Here is a 22372-nt window from a genome sequence, read left to right on the forward strand (position 1 = left end):
ACTTGTTATAATTTTTTATATTACCTTCTTATCTGTGTATCCCTTGGTAACCATGCAAGAGCAGGAACGAAACGCTTGTTGTGTTGCCCCAAACTACAAAGAAGAAAGTATAGATGAGAAAAACGGCGTTGAATAAATTAAGAATCAGTTGTGTAACGACATTATCACATCGAAGAGATATTCTGTGATATTCTAGTACTTTTTCGTAGTATTTTGTATTCAGAATAAGTCCTAATGACTTCGTGACAGCAATAGATGCGTTGAAAAAAAACGTTCAGACGATGTACTCATGAATATTTTGTTCAGACTGTGTACTCGGTAAGAAAGGAATCAATAACTTTCTTAAAACACCGAGAAAACAATGGAAACTTGGCACGAATGATACATTTACTAATTAAATCATTTTTTTGTAGAAGATCTCGACTTAAATTTGCATTTAGCGCTGAAATACCCGAATAAAGTACTTGTTCAGACGATGTACATACAAAAATAAAATTTGTATCGAGTTTCAGGCCTAAACCAAGAAGCCCTCGGACGAACGAAAGGCACGTAAGTATATTATATCATTAGGCGGGTACTCTGCGCCTATTCTGCATATCCTGAAATATCAGTAACAATGAGCATACCCCTTATTTCGTGGTCGAATCGACGGTTTTTTCAGCCATGTTGTGCGGACAATGTACTATAGAGATCACGTGATACTCCCCGGTGAATCTTATCAAAGTTTGCATTAACATGAGGAAACTTAACAATAAAACAAATAATAATTAACTTATAGGTAAACCCAATTACTTATATGATTAGAGATCCCAACTCTATCTCCAGACGAAGAAATACAATTCAGAGCACCTAATGCAAAAACATTTCAAAGATACGATGCAGTCATTGTTTGAAACTATGAGCATCACACACAGTCTGCCTGTGAACATAAAAGGTTTAAAACTGTGTGATCATAGGGTTTCAAAATAAAAAGCATCAATGTACTAAAACTGGGAACCGATAATAAAACATTATTAAAAATAAAAGCGACAAATATATGTCCATTTTTTTCTTGCAAATGATTACCTATGTAAAATATCAACACACGCAGACTCAGTCTGTGAAAAAAGGAAATATAAAACAAACAGGCAAACAGTTTTCGAAAATGTTTTAAATGTGTGTGCATGCTCAGACAAAATCAGGAAACAGTATTAAAATTGAAATTATTTATTTTATCATGGACAATCTTAATTTATAGATGTGTTTCGATATTGAGCCTACGCGATGATAATCTCATTTTGCTGAGGGCATTCCTATACTTTTCAATATTAACACACTTTAAATTAAATTGGAAAATATGTATATATAAAAATGAGACCCTAGAAGAATCGTTAAGTCTTCCATAAACAGTTTGGACAAAGTTATCTGTTAGTCTTTTTTTAAGAAGTAGTAACACTTTAAGGTAATCTCCAACAGTTTGTGATAACCAAACATGATACAATACCAATAAACTTAGAACAAATTTCACTTGTTCAGCCCAGTTATTTTAGAGGACGATTTTCAATATCATCTAACATAAGTTTATAAATAAGCTTAATGTATTTGTTTTCCGGCAATCAGTTTACTTTCAACCTGTACTTAATCATGTTTAATGTACTTAACGTCATATGGTCTAGTCTTCCCGTCTCTGATAGTATAAACTCGTTATGTGTACTAGTTCTTACTGAAAGCTAATTTGTGTAAATTGCGTATGTATTCGTTCCATATGAATTATTTTCACGGAGCCCCATACTTCAGACCTATACTACAAAATTGGCTTAACCAGTTTATCAAACAGTTCAATTTTATGATCAGGAGTAATACTGGAAAACTTTTTGAAATATTTTCTTACCGTGTAGATTGCCTTTTGCGCCTGAATAGGTAGTGTTTTTGTGGCCTGCGTAGAAGATACCTCTTTTGTAAAAACTATTCCAAAGTAAATACAATCTTTAATAATTTCAATGGCGGTACCATCATTTAAATTTATCTTATGCTCTTTGTGATATTCCGCCTTTCTGAAAATTAGCACTTTTTTATTTATATTGACCTCAAGCTTCAATTGTTATTATAATATTGAAGTTTCTCTGCAGAATTGGTCACATTACATAATCATTTGCGTACATTAGTAAGACAAATTTAATAACCCAGTATCGACTCCTTTGTCTCCTTTCAGATAAAGCGCAACTTCTAAATCATTAATATAAAGAGAAAACAAAATTGGAGAACGGCATTCACCCTGCCTTAACCCTAGATGAGTTTGAAATATTGCACCTTTGTCATTTTGAAGCTTAATTCTTTTATATATACGGTTATACATTGACTTTTACCACGAATACCTAATCTATACATCTTAAACCAAAGGTTTTCCTATACAATATAGTCAATGGCTTTAGTAAAATAAATAATGTGCAGAATAATTGCATACTTTGGTTTATAAAATGAGTTATTAGTTCATGCAAGGCAAACATATTTTCTGAGGTTCCCATCTTATCTCTTAAACCTGAATGAGCTTCAAGAAGAACATGATAATTTTCTGCCAAATTTGACATTCTACTATAAATTAATTAAATTCGTTAATTTTCTAATTACACTTAAAGTGTAATATCTCTTAAAAGTTTTTGATCATTGATACTCCGTTTTCTATGAATTGACACAATCAGGCCTTTAGTTATTGAACAACTTTAACAAGAAAGGTGAAAGTTCATTATTCCCATTGATAAGAAATTCATTCAACATTAGATCTGGTCCTGCATTTCTTCCAGTACTAATACTTAATATACCCCCTTTGCATCATCGTAAAAGGGAATACCCCATTCTTAAAACATGCTATTTCTGCACTATAGTACTATATAAATAAATTAGAGAAAACCTCAATTATAAAACAGTCATTGTTTTTATTTACATTAACAATCCTTATTTAAAAGAAATCTCTGCTGAAGTCCAACTGAAACAATAAAAATGAGCTCTTCAACGAAAATTGATCGTAGCATAACTTTGACTGTTTGAATAGCATTTGCTTCAATGATGTCACATTTTTCACGGACGTTAGTTTCGATCATTCAGCTGAATTACGCCAATACGTTCGCATTGAACGGTTAGGACGTAGATCAGATGTATACGTCTTCATGATCGCGATCAAATGCTCGCCACATATTTTGTCGCCACATACATTTGTAGCGTGCGAGCCCTACAAGGGTAACCGTTCCTTTCAGAGAAAAGCGTGCTCGACCACTGGTCTTTATATACAGTATATTTTCCATCCACACGGAGACCTGGACATGTCAATTTGCATATTAAAAAGTATATCAAAGTACTATATACGCACTTCCGCCTACAGCGGAATGTTGAATTACTTTTTTCCTCCGAGAAGACTCGTCCCGAGTTTTGGTCTGGAAAACTCGTGGGTTGGGAGACTCTGGCCCGGCAGTTGTCTTCATTCCACCGCTGCCACCATTTGTAACGTGGGCGGCCCAACAGGACGCAACAAATCCCTTCTGATAAAAGCATGCTCAACCATAAAGGGGTCGACTGGTCTTTATATACACATATTCGCCATCCACACGGTGACCTGGATATGCCAATTTGCATAACAAGTACATCAACGTATTATATACGCACTTCAGCATCTAGCGGAGCGTTACACATTTAATCTAAATAACAGGTCATTTGAAAACATTTTTGTAAGATCCGGGGTGTTCTGAAGATGTTGAAGTCATCGGAATATGAATGCAATTGAATAAATATGGTTTCATCAAAGGAAGCGCAATACTTGCAAGTGTTGATTTCTATGCACGCCGAAATATATATATAAATTTGCATTGAATAATCATTAGCTCCGACATTAATATGGCAGAGCAAAAATGTTAAAAAAAGATGTTTCTGTTCTCTGCAAAATGAAAAATTAATGTATACGTTTTATGCTAATTCGTGAAAGCAAGAGAAACATATTTTTTTTTAGTCCTTTGCTTGAAGATCCTTTATCGGGAGCACAGATTTGCTTTTGGACTTAGCAATCTCGTGCTTCTCATCTGCTGAATGCAATATTATGCATTATTCATATAACGAAATATACATTATTCAAACAATTGATAACGCTTTCTGCAGAATTTTGACGACATTTCTTTGAATTGTAACACTCTTTTATACCCTTCCGTTTTGGATGGGACGCATATTCATTTTCTAAAGAGAAAAATTGTGCGTATTTACGCAAATTTCGCTCATCAAACTACTGATCTAAGACTATTTAAGGAATGTAGGAAATCTTTTAAGATTCATAGCGATGCCAACATTCTTGAATTACAAATACTAAATAGACAAGAACTAGTCAATTGTCGAAATAATTCATGTCTTATGTTGAAGAAAGTTATACAGGCGAAAACGAAGCAGTCTTTTGATGCCAGTATAGAAGCCAGATAGTGGAATGATCATTTTCGTAATTTGTTATATGATGATGGAGTCATGCCTAAATCTGCAAAATAAACTCTATGCATAATACTAATATTAATGATAATGAATCCGAGAATTTAACAAGCCTATAACACACTCTGGAATTGACATGAGATCCACAAGCTGCGGAAAAGACGGAATTCTATCTGAATTTTATAAAGCACTTTCGATAGTATTGCGCCTTACTTATTGACTATGTTCAATAGAATGTTTGAATCAGAGATGTTCTCAATTTGACTGGGTAAAAGTATATTGTGTCTTATACATAAATCAGTACCCACACATGATCCTCAAAAATATCGCAGTATCTCACATACCAATACTATGAATCAGATATTTCAGGTATCAAAAACAAGCATTTATATCAATGGGCTGAAAATAATAACAAAATAGATGAATCACAATCAGGGTGTCGCTTTGGTTATTCAGCCATTAAAAATGTATTCTGCCTCCAAGCAATGGTTAAAAAGTGTAACAAAATAGAGGGGTGAGCTTTATTGCTGATATGAATCGTAAAGCTTTTAATAAAATAAATCACCAGATTCTGTTCCAATCGTTGTAAAATAGTAATATATTGAAAGTTCTTACAAGTTTTATAGGAAATGTATAACACAGTGTACTCTTATGTGAAAGTACCAAATGAGGGCTCTGACTCACATTCAAACTAATAACGTCCGAATAACGATTACCGATTTCTTTAAATTTTATTTAGGGACAAGACAAGGAGTAATTTTGTGCAAACATTGTTATGGAATTTAATTGAGACAAAACTGAAATAATAGTTTCTAGAAATGGCGGAACGCTAAGAAACTACGAAAAATGTTGTTAGATAGCACAAAAGTCAACACTGTATCTTTCTATAAATATATGGGTTTACTAGGTCCTCAACAATTATCTTGGAGTGACAAATTATCTGCACAAGCACAAAAGGCATTCATTTCAATATATAACTATAAGAAACTTTTTGGAGCATTTTCAACTAAAGAGTTATTTATATTCTTTGATAGCATGGTTAAGCCAATTTTGTGTTACCATAGAGACAGTTCAAAACAAGTTTTGAAAAAGACATCTGTATGTAAAATATATATAAAGACATGTATAACTCTGGCCGAATTGGACATCTTCCTCTGTGTGTAACTTATTTTGGTACTTGCATTAAATACTGTTGTAAGCTAATTATGTCATAGATACTCTGCTACAAAATGTTAAAATCACTAGATGACGCCGAGCGAAATGTTTTGGCGACCCCCATTCAAACTTTAAAGACATTATTGAATACAGAAAGGTACCTACATCTGGATATTACATTAAAACATAAGATTGCTTTTGCTAGATTTCGCTGCCAAAACCATAAACTAAACATCAATCTTGGTAGTTATATTAATACTCCACAAAATTGGAGACTTTTTATATATTGTCTATATCAAATGTTGACAGTTATTTAACGTGAATATCATGCATTTTTTAATGTCCTTTATTCGATACTATCCGTAGAAAATATTTTGTGAATTGATATTCATCTAGTAATAAATTAAATGATTTCTACTCTTTAATGTCTACTACGAATGATAATACAACATTAAAGCTAACAATCTATGTACAACCTCTGTTAAACATGATCAATATGTTAATCTTATTGTGCAACTACAATACTATTTTTTGTAATTGTTGTGTATTTAGGCCGATGGCCTTTGTTTTTTTTCCTCAGTATTGTACAGTGGCGCTATGACAGAAATTATTCTCCGTATTGTTGTTCAGTTGCACGGTGACATAAATTGTTCTCCGAATTATTGTGCAGTTGCACTATGACAGAAATTGTTCTCCGTATTTTTGTACAGTAGCTCCGTGACAGTAATTGTTCTTCAATTTGTTATACAGTGACATTGTGACAATAATTGTACTCCGTATTGTTGTACAGTAGCTCCGTGAAAGTTATTGTTCTCCGAATTATTGTGCACTGGCACAGGGACAGAAATTGTTCTCCATATTGCTGTATAGTGGCACTGTTGCAGAAATTGTTCTCCGTATTATTTTACAGTGGCACTGTGACAGTAATTGTACTCCGTATTATAGTACAGTGGCACTGTTACAGTAATTGTTATCAATATTTGTGTACAGTGGCACTGTGACAGAAACTGTTCTCCTTATTGTTATACAGTGATACTGTGACAGAAACTTTTCTCCGTATTGGTGTACAGTGGCACTGTGACAGTAATTGTTCTCCGTGTTGCTGTACAGTGGCACGGCGACAGTAATTATTCTCCGTATTGTTGTACAGTGGCACTGTGACAGAAACTGTTCTCCATATTATGATACAGTGACAGTGTGACAGAAATTGTTCTCCGTATGGTTGTACCGTGGCACTGACACAGTAATTGTTCTCCGTATGGTTTTACAGTGGCACCGTGACAGGAAAAGTTCTCCGTTTGGTTGTACCGTGGCACCGTGACAGTAATTGTTCTCTGTATTGGTGTACAGTGGCACCGTGACAGTAATTGTTCTCCGTATTGTTGCACAGTGGCACCGTGACAGTAATTGTTCTCCGTATTGTTGTACAGTGGCACCGTGACAGTTATTGTTCTCCGTATTGTTGTACAGTGGCACCGTGGCAGTAATTGTTCACCGTATTGTTGTACAGTGGCACAGTTACAGTAATTGTTCTCCGTATTATTGAACAGTGGCACTGTGACAGTAATTGTTCTTTGTATTGTTGTACAGTGGCACGGTGACAGTAATTGTTCACCGTATTGTTGTACAGTGGCACCATGACAGTAATTGTTCTCCGTATGGTTGTACAGTGGCACCTTGACAGTAATTGTTCTCCGTATTGTTCTACAGTGGCACGGTGACAGTAATGGTTCTCCGTATGGTTGTACAGTGGCACCGTGACAGTAATTGTTCTCCGTACTGTTGTACAGTGGCACTGTGACAGTTATTGTTCTCCGTATTGTTGTACAGTGGCACTGTCTCGTTGATATGCTTGCCTGAATCCGTCAACTCACTTGCATAACAATAGCGCATGTAATGTTACAGTGACAGTGTTAAATGGTGTTATTTCAAAAGCTTCCTCTTAAGCATTGTGCTAAATGGATTTAAGGCGGAACCGATGCAGGAAAGTTGAAGCCAATTGTTTGCTGATATCTAAGTGGGCTTCTCCGTATCATATTAGTTAAGTTTGTCATAATAGCTAAAAGCTACTTAACATGATGATGCTGTTGTTTTTTTTTTTGTTATTTACAATGTTAATTGATGGAGGATATTAAAAAAAATTGTGAAGGATTTCAAGAATGGATTTAAAGAAATTGTGGATAATAGTTTTAGTGGTTGTTTTGAAAGAAGGTAAGCTACCGACACCATAATTAATTGTATAAGTTCAAAATAATGAGTAATACCTAATTATGGTAGTGACTTTTGGTGTATTATGTTTATAAACAGCTTTAAAATATCAATGATGAAACGTGTTGAAAAGAAGAAATGAAATAGCCTAAGACGTTTTTAATGAAACACGGACCTAGATGAACTTTATCATTACAGTCAAATGAGTAAAATATAGTAATGCATTAAAATTAATACGTTTCTTTTATGAATATTTCTAAACTCGGTACGTTTGATATAGTTCTAGTTGAAACTTCACATGATTTCTTATCATTAAAAGAAATATTTTGTTTACGATTTTTTTGGAAGTATGAATTACTCCATTTAAGCTTTGTTTAATTTAGTTTTAAACTGTTTCAAAAATAAATGTTTCCAATGTAATGTTTCATATATCTTATCAAAATCCCTGTTTTAATATACTCAAAAAACATTCTAAATATGTGTTACTATGATAAGGTACGAAATTGTTACCGTATAGCCGCAATAATCAATTTCAAACAAATATATTATTTTTAAAACGAGATCCAAAGTCAATTTTGCTCTTTTTCTTAAGTACATTGTTCAAGGGTAAAAAACACCAATTTGGAAGTGCCTACTCATTGTTACATGCCTTATTTCTTTTAATTAACATATATCATTTGATCAAAGCATGGTTATACCATTTCAGACCATTTGCTTTCTTCCAAATTTATAGGTTTTAAAGCTGAACGATTGGTGATTTCAAAAACAGGCTGAATATGTTGGATCTTCTTGATCTACTTTTTAAAGTTAACATTTTCACCGGATTGTTTATCCTCGTGCATCAGATTTAGCCATTTTACCGATTACACAGTGGTTACGTTTACCCAATTTCATTTTTCTAAGGAGAAAACTTACCTATTGCTAACGTTGTTAAATGTTTAGTACACAAGTGTAGCTTTCTTGCCATATATGGTGTTGGGGGTCGTGAAGCGCTTGAAATCATTGCAAAATAATTTTGCTGCTTTTTTCAATGATTCCAAGCACTATATTTCCCCTTCTTGTTAAGATTTTTATTTTTATTGATAAATGAAGAATTTATCCTGAGGCATGGTGCAAAGGCGTCATTGTACCTATCTTCAAAAATGGTGATCGTTATTCAGCTGCTTACTATAGAGGGATAGCATTAATAAATAGTATTGGAAAAACATTTTTAATTACCTTTTGCGAAATAGAACAAACAAGTGGTGTGAACGAGATAGCCTTAGTACCACTAGTGTATTTTATAGAACAAACTATTATTCGGAATGTTATTAATAAGTAATCCAAGTTGTTTTGTGCTTTTATAGACTATGAATAAGCGTCTGATATTTTCAAACATGAATCGCTTTGAATTGAACATTTGAAAACTGGTATGCGTTGCAAAATGCTTAAAATGATTCGAGCTATTTATCTCAATGTTAAGTCTTGTATTAAAGATTCTGCTTGTATGTCATATTGTGAAATGTTTAATGTTACTCTTGGTATTAAGCAGGGCGAAACCCTCACTCAATCAGTGTTTATATTATTATAAATGAAGATTGTTTAGATTTTACCAACCTTACTGAAAAGGACCTACGCTTGCTTTCAATATTTATGTGACTATTTGCTGACGAATATATATATATATATATAATTGATTTACGGTGCAGAATATGTCACCTTTCATGTAATGAGATTCAAAGGTAAATGCAAAAAAAGTATGTAAAGTTTGCGAAAAGACAAAGCAACTGTGCATTCAATTGGTCTTATAATGGTGATGTTGTTGAGAATGTCAATCAATTTTACTACATAGGAATTAAGTTGCATTACACTGGTCACTTGTAATACATACTTTAAATGAACAAGCTTTCAATGTAGATAACCATTTATTATCGATATTTAATTGTGTCAATATTGATGTTAAAACAAGTCTTTCTTTGTTTGATGCACTTACTGTACTAATCATTGTATATAGCTCAGAGGTATGGGGATTTACAACTCAAATGGCGTTGATAACTTGCATTCGCAAATTTGTAAATTGCTCTTATGTGTATGCACCATAGACTTCGAATGCAACTGTTTTTGGTAAACAGGGTAGATTCCCACTATCTGTGATATGTAAACAAAGAGCCCTGTGCTTCTGAGCTATGATCATGAATAACGCAGACTCACTTATGTTTAACGTTTATACTGAACAAAATGCAATTTGTATACAGATATCAGACTAATATTGTTAACCTGGGCTGTTCATCAATCAAAAGTGTGTTAGATAGTCTAGGATATGGTATTATTTTCTATGATTTTAATGTTGATATTAATAATATACCTAACTTTGTGCAAAGACTAAGATATTAGTGCGTACATCAATGGATTTATATATTGTCTAATCAGCCCAAAATGGAATACTATAAAGCATTTAAATGCGAAGTTAAATACAAAAAATAATCAGATTGCATAAATAGTATTACATTAAGACATAAGTTGTCACAGTTTAAATTATCTTCACATCATTTGGAATTGAAAGAGCTAGGTTCAACAATGTTATTAGGGGCAGAACGTAATAATAATAATAATAATAATAATAATAATAATAATAATATTAAGAAGAAGAATAATAAAAATAATGATAATAATAATAACAATGATGATAATAGTAAATTATAATAATTGTTACTATAATAATGATGATAAAAATGATAATTAATCAAGAATTATACTATTAGAACAAGCACTCTAATCACATTTCTAATCAATTAATTGTTTCACAAACCGGCAAATGGTTTGCAGTGGTAAAACTATATGTATTATATGTAAAGGGAACTTATGTGTTCAAACTGGTTTTACTCGCGTTGTTTCATTTCATAATACAATAACTACGTGAACATTCACAAAATTAAGATTAAAGGAAGAAATAACCATGCTAATCATACTTACCATAAGAATACGTTCAATGGAAATAGACAACCAGGAGGTTTAAAATCAGATAGTTCTATCTATGATAATGATTAAAATTACTAAACGTGTATCAGGTATGACTGCTATCATTCTATTTTGGAACCTACATGTTGCTTTTGGTAGCAAATTTGCATTTCATTATTTTGGATATATTTACATTGCAAAGGTACAATACGGTTTTTATTTTAATAATGACAATTCATCATAGCTGAATAAAACGAGCCATTTATCATGGAAGAAAGAAGAACAACGCCGGAGAATCCATCGAGTTTGGACATCTCTTTTCTAAACGAATATTGTGGTTGTTTACTTTAGATTCCTCAGATCTGGGACTGGGATCATTAACATCATACTCCTAGCTGAAATTGAGTTTCAAAATAGAGATCCCGTGACAAAGTTGGCGTTGTCTTATTGCTATCGACATGAGGTCAAAGTGTCAAATGTGTGCTTAAAACACTCATTTTGAATACACAAGCCAATCACAGGCCAAGAGATTGTCCGGTTTAACATCGCCAGATTTGGCAGTCCCGCACTGACTCGTTATAAATAGTGTGTTTATTTTATTTTGTGGCGATGTGTATATCTCTGACCGTATGGTAACGGCTTTAGGTAATCGCATAGCAAGTTCCAAAGATTAAATTAAAGCTTGAAACGTTAGGAAATGTCATTTAAAATTAGCAATGATTATGAGAAATATTAAGATGATAATTTTAGCATTCCAAAATGATTGCGCGATAAACTACAAAGGGAGGCAAACGTTTGTGAGGATTGACATGTGATGTACGCATTCCGACACTACACTCTGAATTGGATATCGGGAAAGTAAACAAATAGTTATTTGACAATATTATTAGTATTGAGATTGATTTTCAAACAAAATCAATGTTTCATTATGAACAAACATTAAATCTTCATAATTTAACCACATGTGAACTTGAAAACTATAAGTCCAACAAGCAGAACGCCTTACAATTTTAATCAGATTGAAGCCAAATTTTACATTCGAGACCGTCGGACCGATGGCGAGGTTTAAACCAATGTCTGTGTATAATGCAAGATAAGATGTTCTTACCCTGAAAAATGTTCCGAAGACTTTTATGAAGGCGCCAGTTATTTGCCATTATTTTCATGATCTTAGTGCATTGTACCTATTTATAAATTTAGTTTCATTGAGAAAGTTACCATATGAATACGTATGCACTTATTTTAAATATGTTCCCTGCTACTGGCGTTAAGTTGTAAATGAATTCGTAAAATGATGCAAATCATTCCATCCATGGACGGCTTAACTGCTCAATTACTTCTCTTGAACTTGAAAAGATTACGATATCCCGAAGAGGTATTGACATTGTCCATTTTTACAGATTCGATTGGCCGTTATTATATCATTTAACTAATTACTTTCTTTTTTATAAATCTTACAAGATTATGTCATGCATTCTGCTGGGCGTGTTATCATTTGTATGTTGTTGATTTCGTATAATTAAACAACAACATGGCTGCTGTTAGTTTCAGTTCTAGAAAGCTCAGCTAGAAGAACCATTTTAATTATTATGTTTTACATTGTTATCAGTTCTGGTACTACTTTTATTATTCAAATTTGCTAACGGACATCCAATCAAACTGCATAGCGTAGTGATACATGACGTAAGCAAAGTGAAGAGCTTGCCGAAATAGTCGATACCTGGTTCATTACGACGAACTGTGCACAAGTGGCCTTGTCCAAACAAGAGGCTCAACATTTAGCTGTAAAAATAACTGTTAATCTTCATAAAACAAGGAAAATCGCCATTGTTGTATAATCATCACAAATCAAACAAATCATTCTAACGAGCCATGTTACTTCAAAAATTGTATAGATATATAGATTCTGGGGAAAATGCCATTTGCGGCATGGACTTTTTGAGAGACACCGAAGATCTATTTTTCATACTTGTTTCTTTTCAAAGAATCTAATGCCGACGATGCTATCATTGTTAGTACATCCACACTTTTCCCTATTGCTCTAAATGATAATAAATCAGACTCAGGCCCTTCGTAGAATCAATCTTGTACTTGATATTTGCACACAAGAATGGTCAGCACTTGAAAATGTAAACATTCGCAACCATGTAGATAATATATAGTATACGTACTCGTAATGTATTTTATCTGCTGTGTTAAGATTAATCTGGTGGTATAGATGTCCGTCTTCACACAAGAGGTTGTGGGTTCAGTCCAAAACAGTGGATTCCTATTGGCTACTTAACATGGAATGGAGTCTAGAGTAATTTCAGTAGCCATGTTTTGGGTAATGAATTATATGTATTTTGACTTATATGGCACGGTTGCACATAAAATACAATTGATATTTTAATATTACCTAGTCACATGAGTGACAAATTCACTTTTTACCACATCATATGTCTTGTGGTTGTTTCTTTGCATGCATAATCGTCCCATCGAAAAGACAGAAACCAACGATCCAGAAAACTCTTGAACAATCAACCAAGCATTGCGAAAATGAATTAAAAGTTAAACTTATTGTCCACATCTACAAAAACACAGATGCCCGTTTTTAAAATTAATAACATTATTTTTCTCATTTGTTAACGCTCACTTAACATACGACGGAGATTGTAAGACTTTTATGGTATTGTACATTGTTTTACAGTATAACATGGATTATTTCAGAAACAAATGGCTAGATAGAATGTACTTGCATTTTTGAAGTAGTCTCGCCAAAACTGTACATACAGTTTAATGCCCTTTAAAAATAATCTTACAACAGGAAGTTATGTAGTTCATTAAGTGCCTGCCCATATTTGAATGTTATATAGAAATGCGTCATTTTTGCAGTCAGTATATCCAAGTACATGATAGCAAGTATTTAAATGGTAATATACAGTATGTATATATATATATTAATTGTATATTCATCATGTATCGATAAGGAAGTCTTATATTTGATTCAAAAGAGAAGTTTAATACTTAACTCAATAAAGAAGTCTTATACTAGTACATGGCTTAATAAAGAAGTCTTATATTTAACTTATTATATATTGTTTGTATTAAGAAGCATTGATACCGCTAAAGGATATTAACACTATTTCACACTATTTTGTAAGGAGTAATTTTACTTCTTCATGGATATTCATCTCTCCTCAACATTACTAATGTCACTAAGCCAAATAACTTAATAAATATGTGTCTTTTTTCCGATTAATCTGTCCCAAAATTGGCAGGTCGGGATTTTGTGCGGTAAAATTGTGTCTGAATATCATTGCCTCCCTTAAAACAGCGCCATTGCGTCTGAATTTACGTTAACTAGAGCACTAGATATTAAAATAACCAAAACCAAAAGATGGTGCCAAATGGCGGTCAAATCACATGTCAGATAGTTATAATAAAAAAGGGTCTGTTAAAAAAAGTAACGGTAAGTCTGCAAACAGTTTTTGTTACGTCTCAGCTTCTGTTAATCGGCTATCAGATAAATTTCCTAAATTAACATTTTTTTTTATTACATTCAGTCTTAATTAGGAAATTTTTCACTGACTGATGTAAACAAACAATGACTAACACGCTCAATCTTTATTTTTTTGGTCTGAAATACGTTTCGATGGTAAAGGTACCTGTCTTTTTTCCACAGCCTCCTCGGAAGAGGAAGTTATATGCCGGGAACCATGGACGCGCATCCACCGCTCATGCATCTTCTTTAACAAAACTTTGACGAACCAATCGGAAGCAGCCGCCACATGCGACACAATGGGCGGGTACCTGTTTGTGTTCAGCAACGTTGTAGAACATGTTAGTGCATATTGTTTTATAAAGTATTAAATGTGTTGCATATGTCTGTTATCGAAAATTGAATGGCTGCTATAGAAAAATCATGCTATCAAATAGTTTGTTAACCGCAATCGCAAACCATCATCGAAACGTGTTTGTTTCTTAATAAATATTGTAAGTCTTTCAAAAAATGTGTTATTGTTAATGAATAGAGTATGGATGTTGTTATCGAATAGTGCCTGTCCGTTAATGGATAGTGTGTGTCTACTTACGAATATTGAGTGTTTGTTATTGAATAGTGTGTGCCTGTTATCAAATATGGAATATGGAATAACGATAAGTTTGTGTCTGTCAATAAATAGTGCGTGTATGTTATCGAATAGTGCGAGTCTGTTAAAGAAAACTGTATGTCTATTTTCGATTTGTGTGCGTTTGTTATCGAATAGTACGTGCCTTAACATGTATGGCTATTATCAAAACATTTATGGCTGTTAACGAAACGTTGTGTATCTCGAATCAAAGAATGTGGCTGTTATCAAAATATTGGTGTCAGTTATCAACAGATGTTTGCTTGTTGTTGAATAGTGTGTGTCTGTGTTCAGTGTGTGTATGTTTGTGCGTGCGTGTTTGCGTGCGCGCGTGCGTGTGTATGTTCGTGTGTGTGTGTGTGTGTGTGTGTGTGTGTGTGTGTGTGTGCGTGTGTGCATGTGCACGTGCGCTGGTGCGCCTGTGAATGTGTGTAATTGCATGTCGTGTCTTGCTTGCTTGCGTGTGTGTGTGTGCGAGCGTGTTATGTGTGCGTGTGCGTCTGCGTGTTACCAAAACATGTGTGCCTGTTCTCAATAATTGAGTATCTGAAAATGTGTATCAATTGTGGGTGTCTGTAATCATGTTGTTTGCGAATAGTGTTTATCCGTTAAACCATAGCGTGCGTCTGTTTTCGGATAATGTGTGTCTTTCCTTATTCGCCAAACTGCATTATGTCTAGTGTTTCAAAGAACCCATATTATATTGTAGAAAGGTGTAGTAAATGAAACGTGGAGGATATTACTCGAGCTACGGTCAATGAAACACCTGGAATGGTGGGTTGGGCTAGAGTATGATAACGAAACCGCAAAGTGGCACTGGGTTAGTGACGAAGAATTCAACAAGAAACTAATGTAAGTAACTCGACGTCCTTTAGGAGTTTGCTTTAAGAATTAGTTTAGGTAGGAATTAACAATTATAATTACTAGTAAGACACCGATCGTTTCCCCATTTTACTTTCTCAAAGATCAAGGTCACATTTAGAGGCCAATTCATGACACAAGACATATGCGTCCAAATGCAGCTAAAGCAAGGTTATTGAATAAGTTATTGTCGGTGAATTATTATTAAAAATTCTCAATATTGGAAGCTATTAAATTGTTTACGTAATCCGTTTTTATTTTTTATTATTGGTAATATTTCATAAAGACATACTACGACCAGTGTTTGCCTTATGTACATCTATATACAAGTTTCTCATTCAGACAATGACACAGCAACACCATCACAGCAACAGCTGCAGAAGCAGTAGTCACAACATCAACAACAACAACAACAACAGCACAAACAACAACACACTATTTGCCCATGAAATTTCATATAAATATTTACTTCAGTGACTGGGCGCCGGGAGGATCGCAGAAAGAGAAATGTGTTGTGTTCGGCTACAAGTGGCTTCTTAAGGATGACAAATGTACAATGGAACACCCGTTCATCTGTGAACAAAACCGTACAGGTATGTACGGGATTTTCCGATTTGAAATTCGCGATTTTTTTAAATGTCAACACTTTTTTTGCAATCCGTTGTTTGGTAGTGAAGGTTTGGTAGTCTTACGGTTTGTACGTGTATGCAAGGGACTACTTCTTTTTTGCCGGAGTGATAGGCATTAAAATATTTGGGCACCACTGAACCGTGAAAATGAGAACCAGAAAAGCTCGTCATACATTGTTCATGTAAAGCGCGTGCATGCCGGCAAGTACATGTTTAGGGCGGGGTTTGACCTCCGTTAACCAATGAAAATCAATACGGATATACCCGAGGTACATGTACAATCCACCTTCGGCACTTCCATAAAAGGAGTGGATAACACATATAATGAATACACGTCTAAAGAGTACTTCTTTTGACCGGAAATTATATTTCATAACTCTGCAATAATAATACAAAACGAACAGGGTTTGTCATAACAATTGTGTTTTTTTACCCCACATCTTAAAAAATACCGTTTAAACTGGATATCTAAAGAATTAAGTTAAATGTATTTATGCGCATTTTACGAGAGCTGATGTAAACAATGATTTGCATATAGGCACATTGCAGGTGCGCGTGACGTCTTCCTTCAATGTGTCTATCATATAGAAACTTTCATCATGATGCAATAACACGGATTTAACGTTGCTTTCACGGTGAGTTGTACTAAGAATTATACTTGTTATTGTGAATTCAATCGTTCATACGTTGCTGTTTGGACACCATAATGACATAACGTTGGTTTTTACGGATAATGAACAAGCTAAGTTGATGCAATCGGTATCCAGATATAACCTTCAGGTCATAATTTATGAATTATCACTATACATGCCAAACTAACTGTTAACTGTGCGATTGTGTACTTTATTGTATTGTAAAATTAAAGTAATGAATAAAAATGTTAAAACTTAAGTAGTGAAAACTAAATAAAAAAACACATTCCTTTTTCATTAGAAATCATTGTTCATGCTTATGGTAAACCTGAGAAGAAAAGTGAGCCTGGTGTGGGGCTCAGACTCACGACCGCAGGAACACTAGCACGGCGCTCTTGCCAACTAAATTAAATGGGCAGCTGGTTTCAACTCACACAGACTAGACTCGTCCGCCAATTAAAGGGGCTGTCCCACAGATGATAAAATAGCGAAAAAAATGAAAATTGTCAAAAAATATCATAAATTTGGCATCTATGTGTACAGTGCATTGAAACTTACTTACTAAAGTATCACATAGTTTACAATTTATTTAAGTTCAGGAGATATTTCATATTTTTCGATTAATAAAGATTACCAGGTAGAATTCATTCCTTATGCGTGGTTAGCTAGTGAGTGTCCTGAGATTCGTTACAGAAAAAAACTTTTTTTGGTGCATATAGATCTGTGACACAGTCCCTTTAACCATTTAGGCCGACATGTAGGCACTTCTGCTCTTTTACTGCTGTGGGTAACCTGAGTGTAATTATGCCCAGTGAGGTGATTAAACACAACACGGCAGCCGGAACTCTATATAGGGCCTAAAAAATAATACATTTGGTTCGGGTTACCCGACCCTACCTACGGAATAGGCGCGGACCCTACCGTTTTTTATAGTCAGTTTGAAAAAAAAAAAAAATTTTTTTTTTTTTTTAAATATGGAGTTTAAAACCTTAAATGGTTATACTGGAGATAACTTTAACACTATTCTCCAATGATGGTAATGACATTTTTATATAAAGCCTAATTAGTAATAAAAGTAATAAAGCCTACCTACCCTACCTATTTTTGAAAAGGATGTAACCCTTACCAAACAAAAAAAATTTAGGCCTAGCTACTCAGAGCTAACTCGGCGGCTGGTCTTAACCCAAACACACTTCAACCCAGTTTAAAAATTAAAAATGTTTATTGAATAAAAAATTCTGTCGTGGCAGAATTGGGCAGATGACTCGCGAATACTTTAAGCGATAAAGATGTATGAATGAAATTACAGAAAAAACACTTCAGCACAAATAATGAAATCAAATGTTTAGTAATTCATAATTTGTTTTAGGGGGGAGGGTTCGGTAGGGGTTTCCCCTCCCGACAACCATCAAATTTGGCATGTTTGAACTGGTTTCAACAAGCATTATAATGTGAGTATTATAGATTATGAACCCAGGGGAGGTTTCAGCATAAAAGGCAGTGTTTCTTTTTGGCAGAATTACATGATAACACTAGAGCTACAATGTCTAACTGGTGATTTTTTTACAAAGGTTTTCAGAAGGATAGCTTTAGGCTAGATGAAATGTATTGACATATCGTGCTTAAACTGGCACATATTTCCGCGCAGAATTTCTAACTTTACTGTAAGTTAACTCTTTTCAAAATTATTCAGCTGAAGGCATGACATAAGCATGCAAGACAGTTTTAGACAAACTCTTTCCTACAAAGTAAAAAATGACAGTTAAGTTATTAATTATGTAAATGGGGTGGGTTCGGGAGGGGTTTCCCCTCCCGACAAGCAATGTTAATAAAACCTTTTTTCTCCTGCATATAATCAGAAAATGCGGGGTCATCAGCACAAAAACAGTGGCTTTTTTGCAATATTTTTCAGAAGTTTTTAACATGCTTGTAGGTGTGCAATTTACTCTTCCTAACAGCTGTTTTGACTTGAGATAGAATATGGTAGAGAAATATTTTCTTCTCAATATGTTCTTAAAACACAGTCTATATGAATTACTAAAAAAGCAATATTGTTCATGTAAAATTAACAAGACATTTACAATGCCAGCTCTAATATAGTAAAGCACTAGGCATAGCAAAATTCAAAACATTTTTAGCTCGACTATTCGAAGAATAGGTGGGCTATACTACTCGCCCCAGCGTCGGCGCCGGCGTTTGGTTAAAGTTTAAGGGCAAGTTGGGATTTTCACTTATAAGTCCAATACCCTACATTCAATTGACTTAATACTTCACATAGTTGTTCAGGACCATCGCACAATGAGGTTACATAACTCCATATTATCCTAAATACAAGTTATGGCCCCTGATTGACTTAGGTTAAAGTTTTAGGGCAGGTTAAAGTTTTAGGGCAAGTTGGGATTTTCACTTATAAGTCCAATACCCTACATTCAATTGACTTAATACTTCACACAATTGTTCAGGACCATCACCCAATGAGGTTACATAACTCCATATCCTTAATACAAGTTATGGCTCCTGATTGACTTAAGTTAAAAATAAAATTCAAAATTATTTACGACCATCTTACAACAAGAAACATAACTCCGTTTTTAGCCTAAGTAAAAATTATGGCCCTTGAATTTTTTTTAATTTCCTTTGAAAGGCATATTTGTATATTCTTAACCACATTTTCATAATGGGAAATCAAGTTATTTGAATGACTTGCGTCATTGTTTGGGCGGGCTGGTGGGAGGGCAGCATCAAAGTCAACTTATGTATCGAATAATTTTAGTTAGGTTTGACATAAAGAGACCAAACTTATTATTACATCGTTATTGTATTCTAAGATAAAGCGGTGTAGTCGAGCGCGCTGTCTTACGACGGCTCTTGTATTATATATGCTTTGTGGTGATTTATAGACATATATAAACAATAAAAACAATCTTTCACTGTTTCAAACATATTGATATATTTTTTACTGTTTGAAATTAAAGCCAGCTCTCAAATAGATATTGAATCCGATCAATTTAAACTGGTATGCCAGAAATGTGTTGATTGAGTATGTTGTATAGGCTATAAGGGTGTCAATGATTGTATGTTTGAGTAGGTGTTGTGCGGTTATTTATTCTCATTTCTTATTATTTTAAACAGACCCGGGAGGAAACGATGATGAACCAGCCAGACAGCCCGCCCGCCACCCGGCCGAGCTGTACTTGGTGTATGCCAACATGCTGACATGCTAAAATTTGTTCAAGATCTTAAAATGGAAAATTGTATCCAAACTCAAGTATAAAGTGAGTAAGTTTGGTCATATAAGACCATTGATACTGTTTGTTCCATTCCTAATGAATTTCTTTCATGTTGTTTGTCAATGATTTCTGGTGCGGCTTTGATAATTATAAATAATATTATTTTCTAATGAAACTGCTGACTTGTATTAGTCTTTGGTCTGTATTGTGCATCTATTTGCACATTTTGTTTGCTCTTTTAAGCAAACATTACATTAATTGCAAATTCTATAAGCCATTGATCAAAACTTTCTACACATTTGATGCAGCATGATGTTTTCTTCATGCACCAGTTAATTGTTACCACGCCCCCCCAAGGTCCGGGGAATAGCCGGGACTTTGACTTTTGGTCCAGCCAACCCCGGGTAAAATCCCAGCCTGCGGGGACAAACTGATAGTTAAACCCCGGCCAAATGCCCACGCACCCCAGAGATTCTATATAAGACCCAATCTCCGCGGTCACCAGGCCCTGCGGGGCCACCTGGAAAGTAAAAACATGGCCCTTTTCCCCGGTATACCCCCAGACCTAAGGGGGCCGTGGTTACAATTGACTGGTGCATTAGTGTGCATATGATTTTCAGCTTATGGACAAGAAAACATCTACTTCAACAATCACAGCAACACAATGAGATCCCTATTTTAAAGAAATAATGCCACCTTTCATTAATTTATTAATTCATTAATTATATATTCATTCATTTATTCAGTTTATACATTTAAAAACTTGCCATTTCTCAAGGCAAAAGAAATAAAAAAAGTGGGAAGTTTTCATAAAGATTAGAGCCTTTTCCCTTCATGCATTTAAAAAAACAACCTTAATACATTATAAATGTCTTAAAAACCCTAATTTATTGCCTTTTTCAATAGCCAGCCTGGTTGCTGTAGCCACAGAGGAATTTTCATGGACAAGAACCAGTGCTGGTCAAAATGTGGTCTCAAGTGGTTTTCCATACCGGTTCTCGGCAAGGATTTCCGAGAAAGGAATACCGTCTACAAGTAAGAAGAAATTCTAAGCATGTCTGGTTTTAATGCTTTCAAAACGCATCTGGGTACTCAATAAGATTAGGTTAACCTTTAAGTTGTTAATAACTGATTGCAAAATGTCCAAAAGACTATATATTTCATAAAATTGTCCTGAAAATCCTTGAATTCATGAACTTTTCTGCATATTTATCACATTTATGATTCATAAAAGATTGTGTATGCCTCAAATGAGTGTTTACAGGCCTTTTTCAAACTTTAACAGTAGTGGTAGATAGTTTTATTAGTGTAAAACATTGCTTTTGTGTCTTGCTTGCAGATCATGATGTGCCAATAAGCTCCAGTTAGCTGTGGCTTCCCCCCCCCCCCGGCGGTAGTCCTGAAATCTAAATCCAGGAGATGCAGCTCTAAATCCAATATTTCAAAAAAATGAAGATGTTAGTCATGTCTGTAGTACTTGTTTGTGTATAAATGATTCCAAAGAGTGAGATTTATAGCAAATCAGGTGTAAATAAGCAACTTATAGACATTATGGTGAAGTGCTGTACTCTGAATTAATAGTGCCAAATCTGCCCTTCATAACAGATACTTAAAATATTTTTTTTAAATGGGCATAATAATGCTATCTCTGCATTTTCTACATCATGTAGCCACCTCATACATGAAAACACTAGCAGTTTTCATGAATCTTTCAGTTTTGGTGTTTTTTTGCCTTTTCCTTTGTTGCGCCATTTGTCCCAGAAGCATACAATTTGGCATATAGTGGTGTTTAGACTGTCTATAAACACATAATCACTAAATTTCTTTTGTTAAACTGAACAGTTCTGTTACCTTTGTATATAAGTGGACCAGAAAAGCAAAATTTTGACAAGTTGAAGCATTTCAGTTTGGCTCTTTGTCTTTTTTTATATAAAACACTAAGCCGATGAAGTGGAAAAACCTAATTTTGCTTAGAAATAAATCTTAAAAGAGTAGGCAGGCCATTTTTGTGGTCTGTTCTGTAGACACTATTGAAAGCTACAAGGAAAACTACTTGGTCAAATTATTCCAATGCATAAGGAAATAATGGCTCTTCAAAGGTTTGCGGCTTACCATTTGAGGGAAATGGCTGTTTGTGCTTTTTTATGAAAATACCACAGGTGCTAATACTTGTC

The 22372-nt window shown here is 34.3% G+C and overlaps 1 protein-coding gene across 1 annotated transcript in view; it reads left to right on the plus strand.

Annotated features, from left to right (window-relative positions):
• The first annotated feature begins 7457 nt into the window (after positions 1–7457).
• Positions 7458–22372, plus strand: part of LOC128214768 (adhesion G protein-coupled receptor L2-like) — a 45094-nt gene continuing 30179 nt past the window's right edge. Inside the window, exons 1-4 of the mRNA XM_052921407.1 lie at positions 7458–7803; positions 14402–14559; positions 15556–15698; positions 16182–16300. Of these exons, the coding sequence (XP_052777367.1) occupies positions 7752–7803; positions 14402–14559; positions 15556–15698; positions 16182–16300 (472 nt within the window). The 5' untranslated portion in view covers positions 7458–7751. The remainder of the gene's footprint in view (positions 7804–14401; positions 14560–15555; positions 15699–16181; positions 16301–22372) is intronic.

This window comes from Mya arenaria, chromosome 13 (assembly GCF_026914265.1).
Source record: "Mya arenaria isolate MELC-2E11 chromosome 13, ASM2691426v1".
In the NCBI taxonomy this organism is placed as follows: domain Eukaryota; kingdom Metazoa; phylum Mollusca; class Bivalvia; order Myida; family Myidae; genus Mya; species Mya arenaria.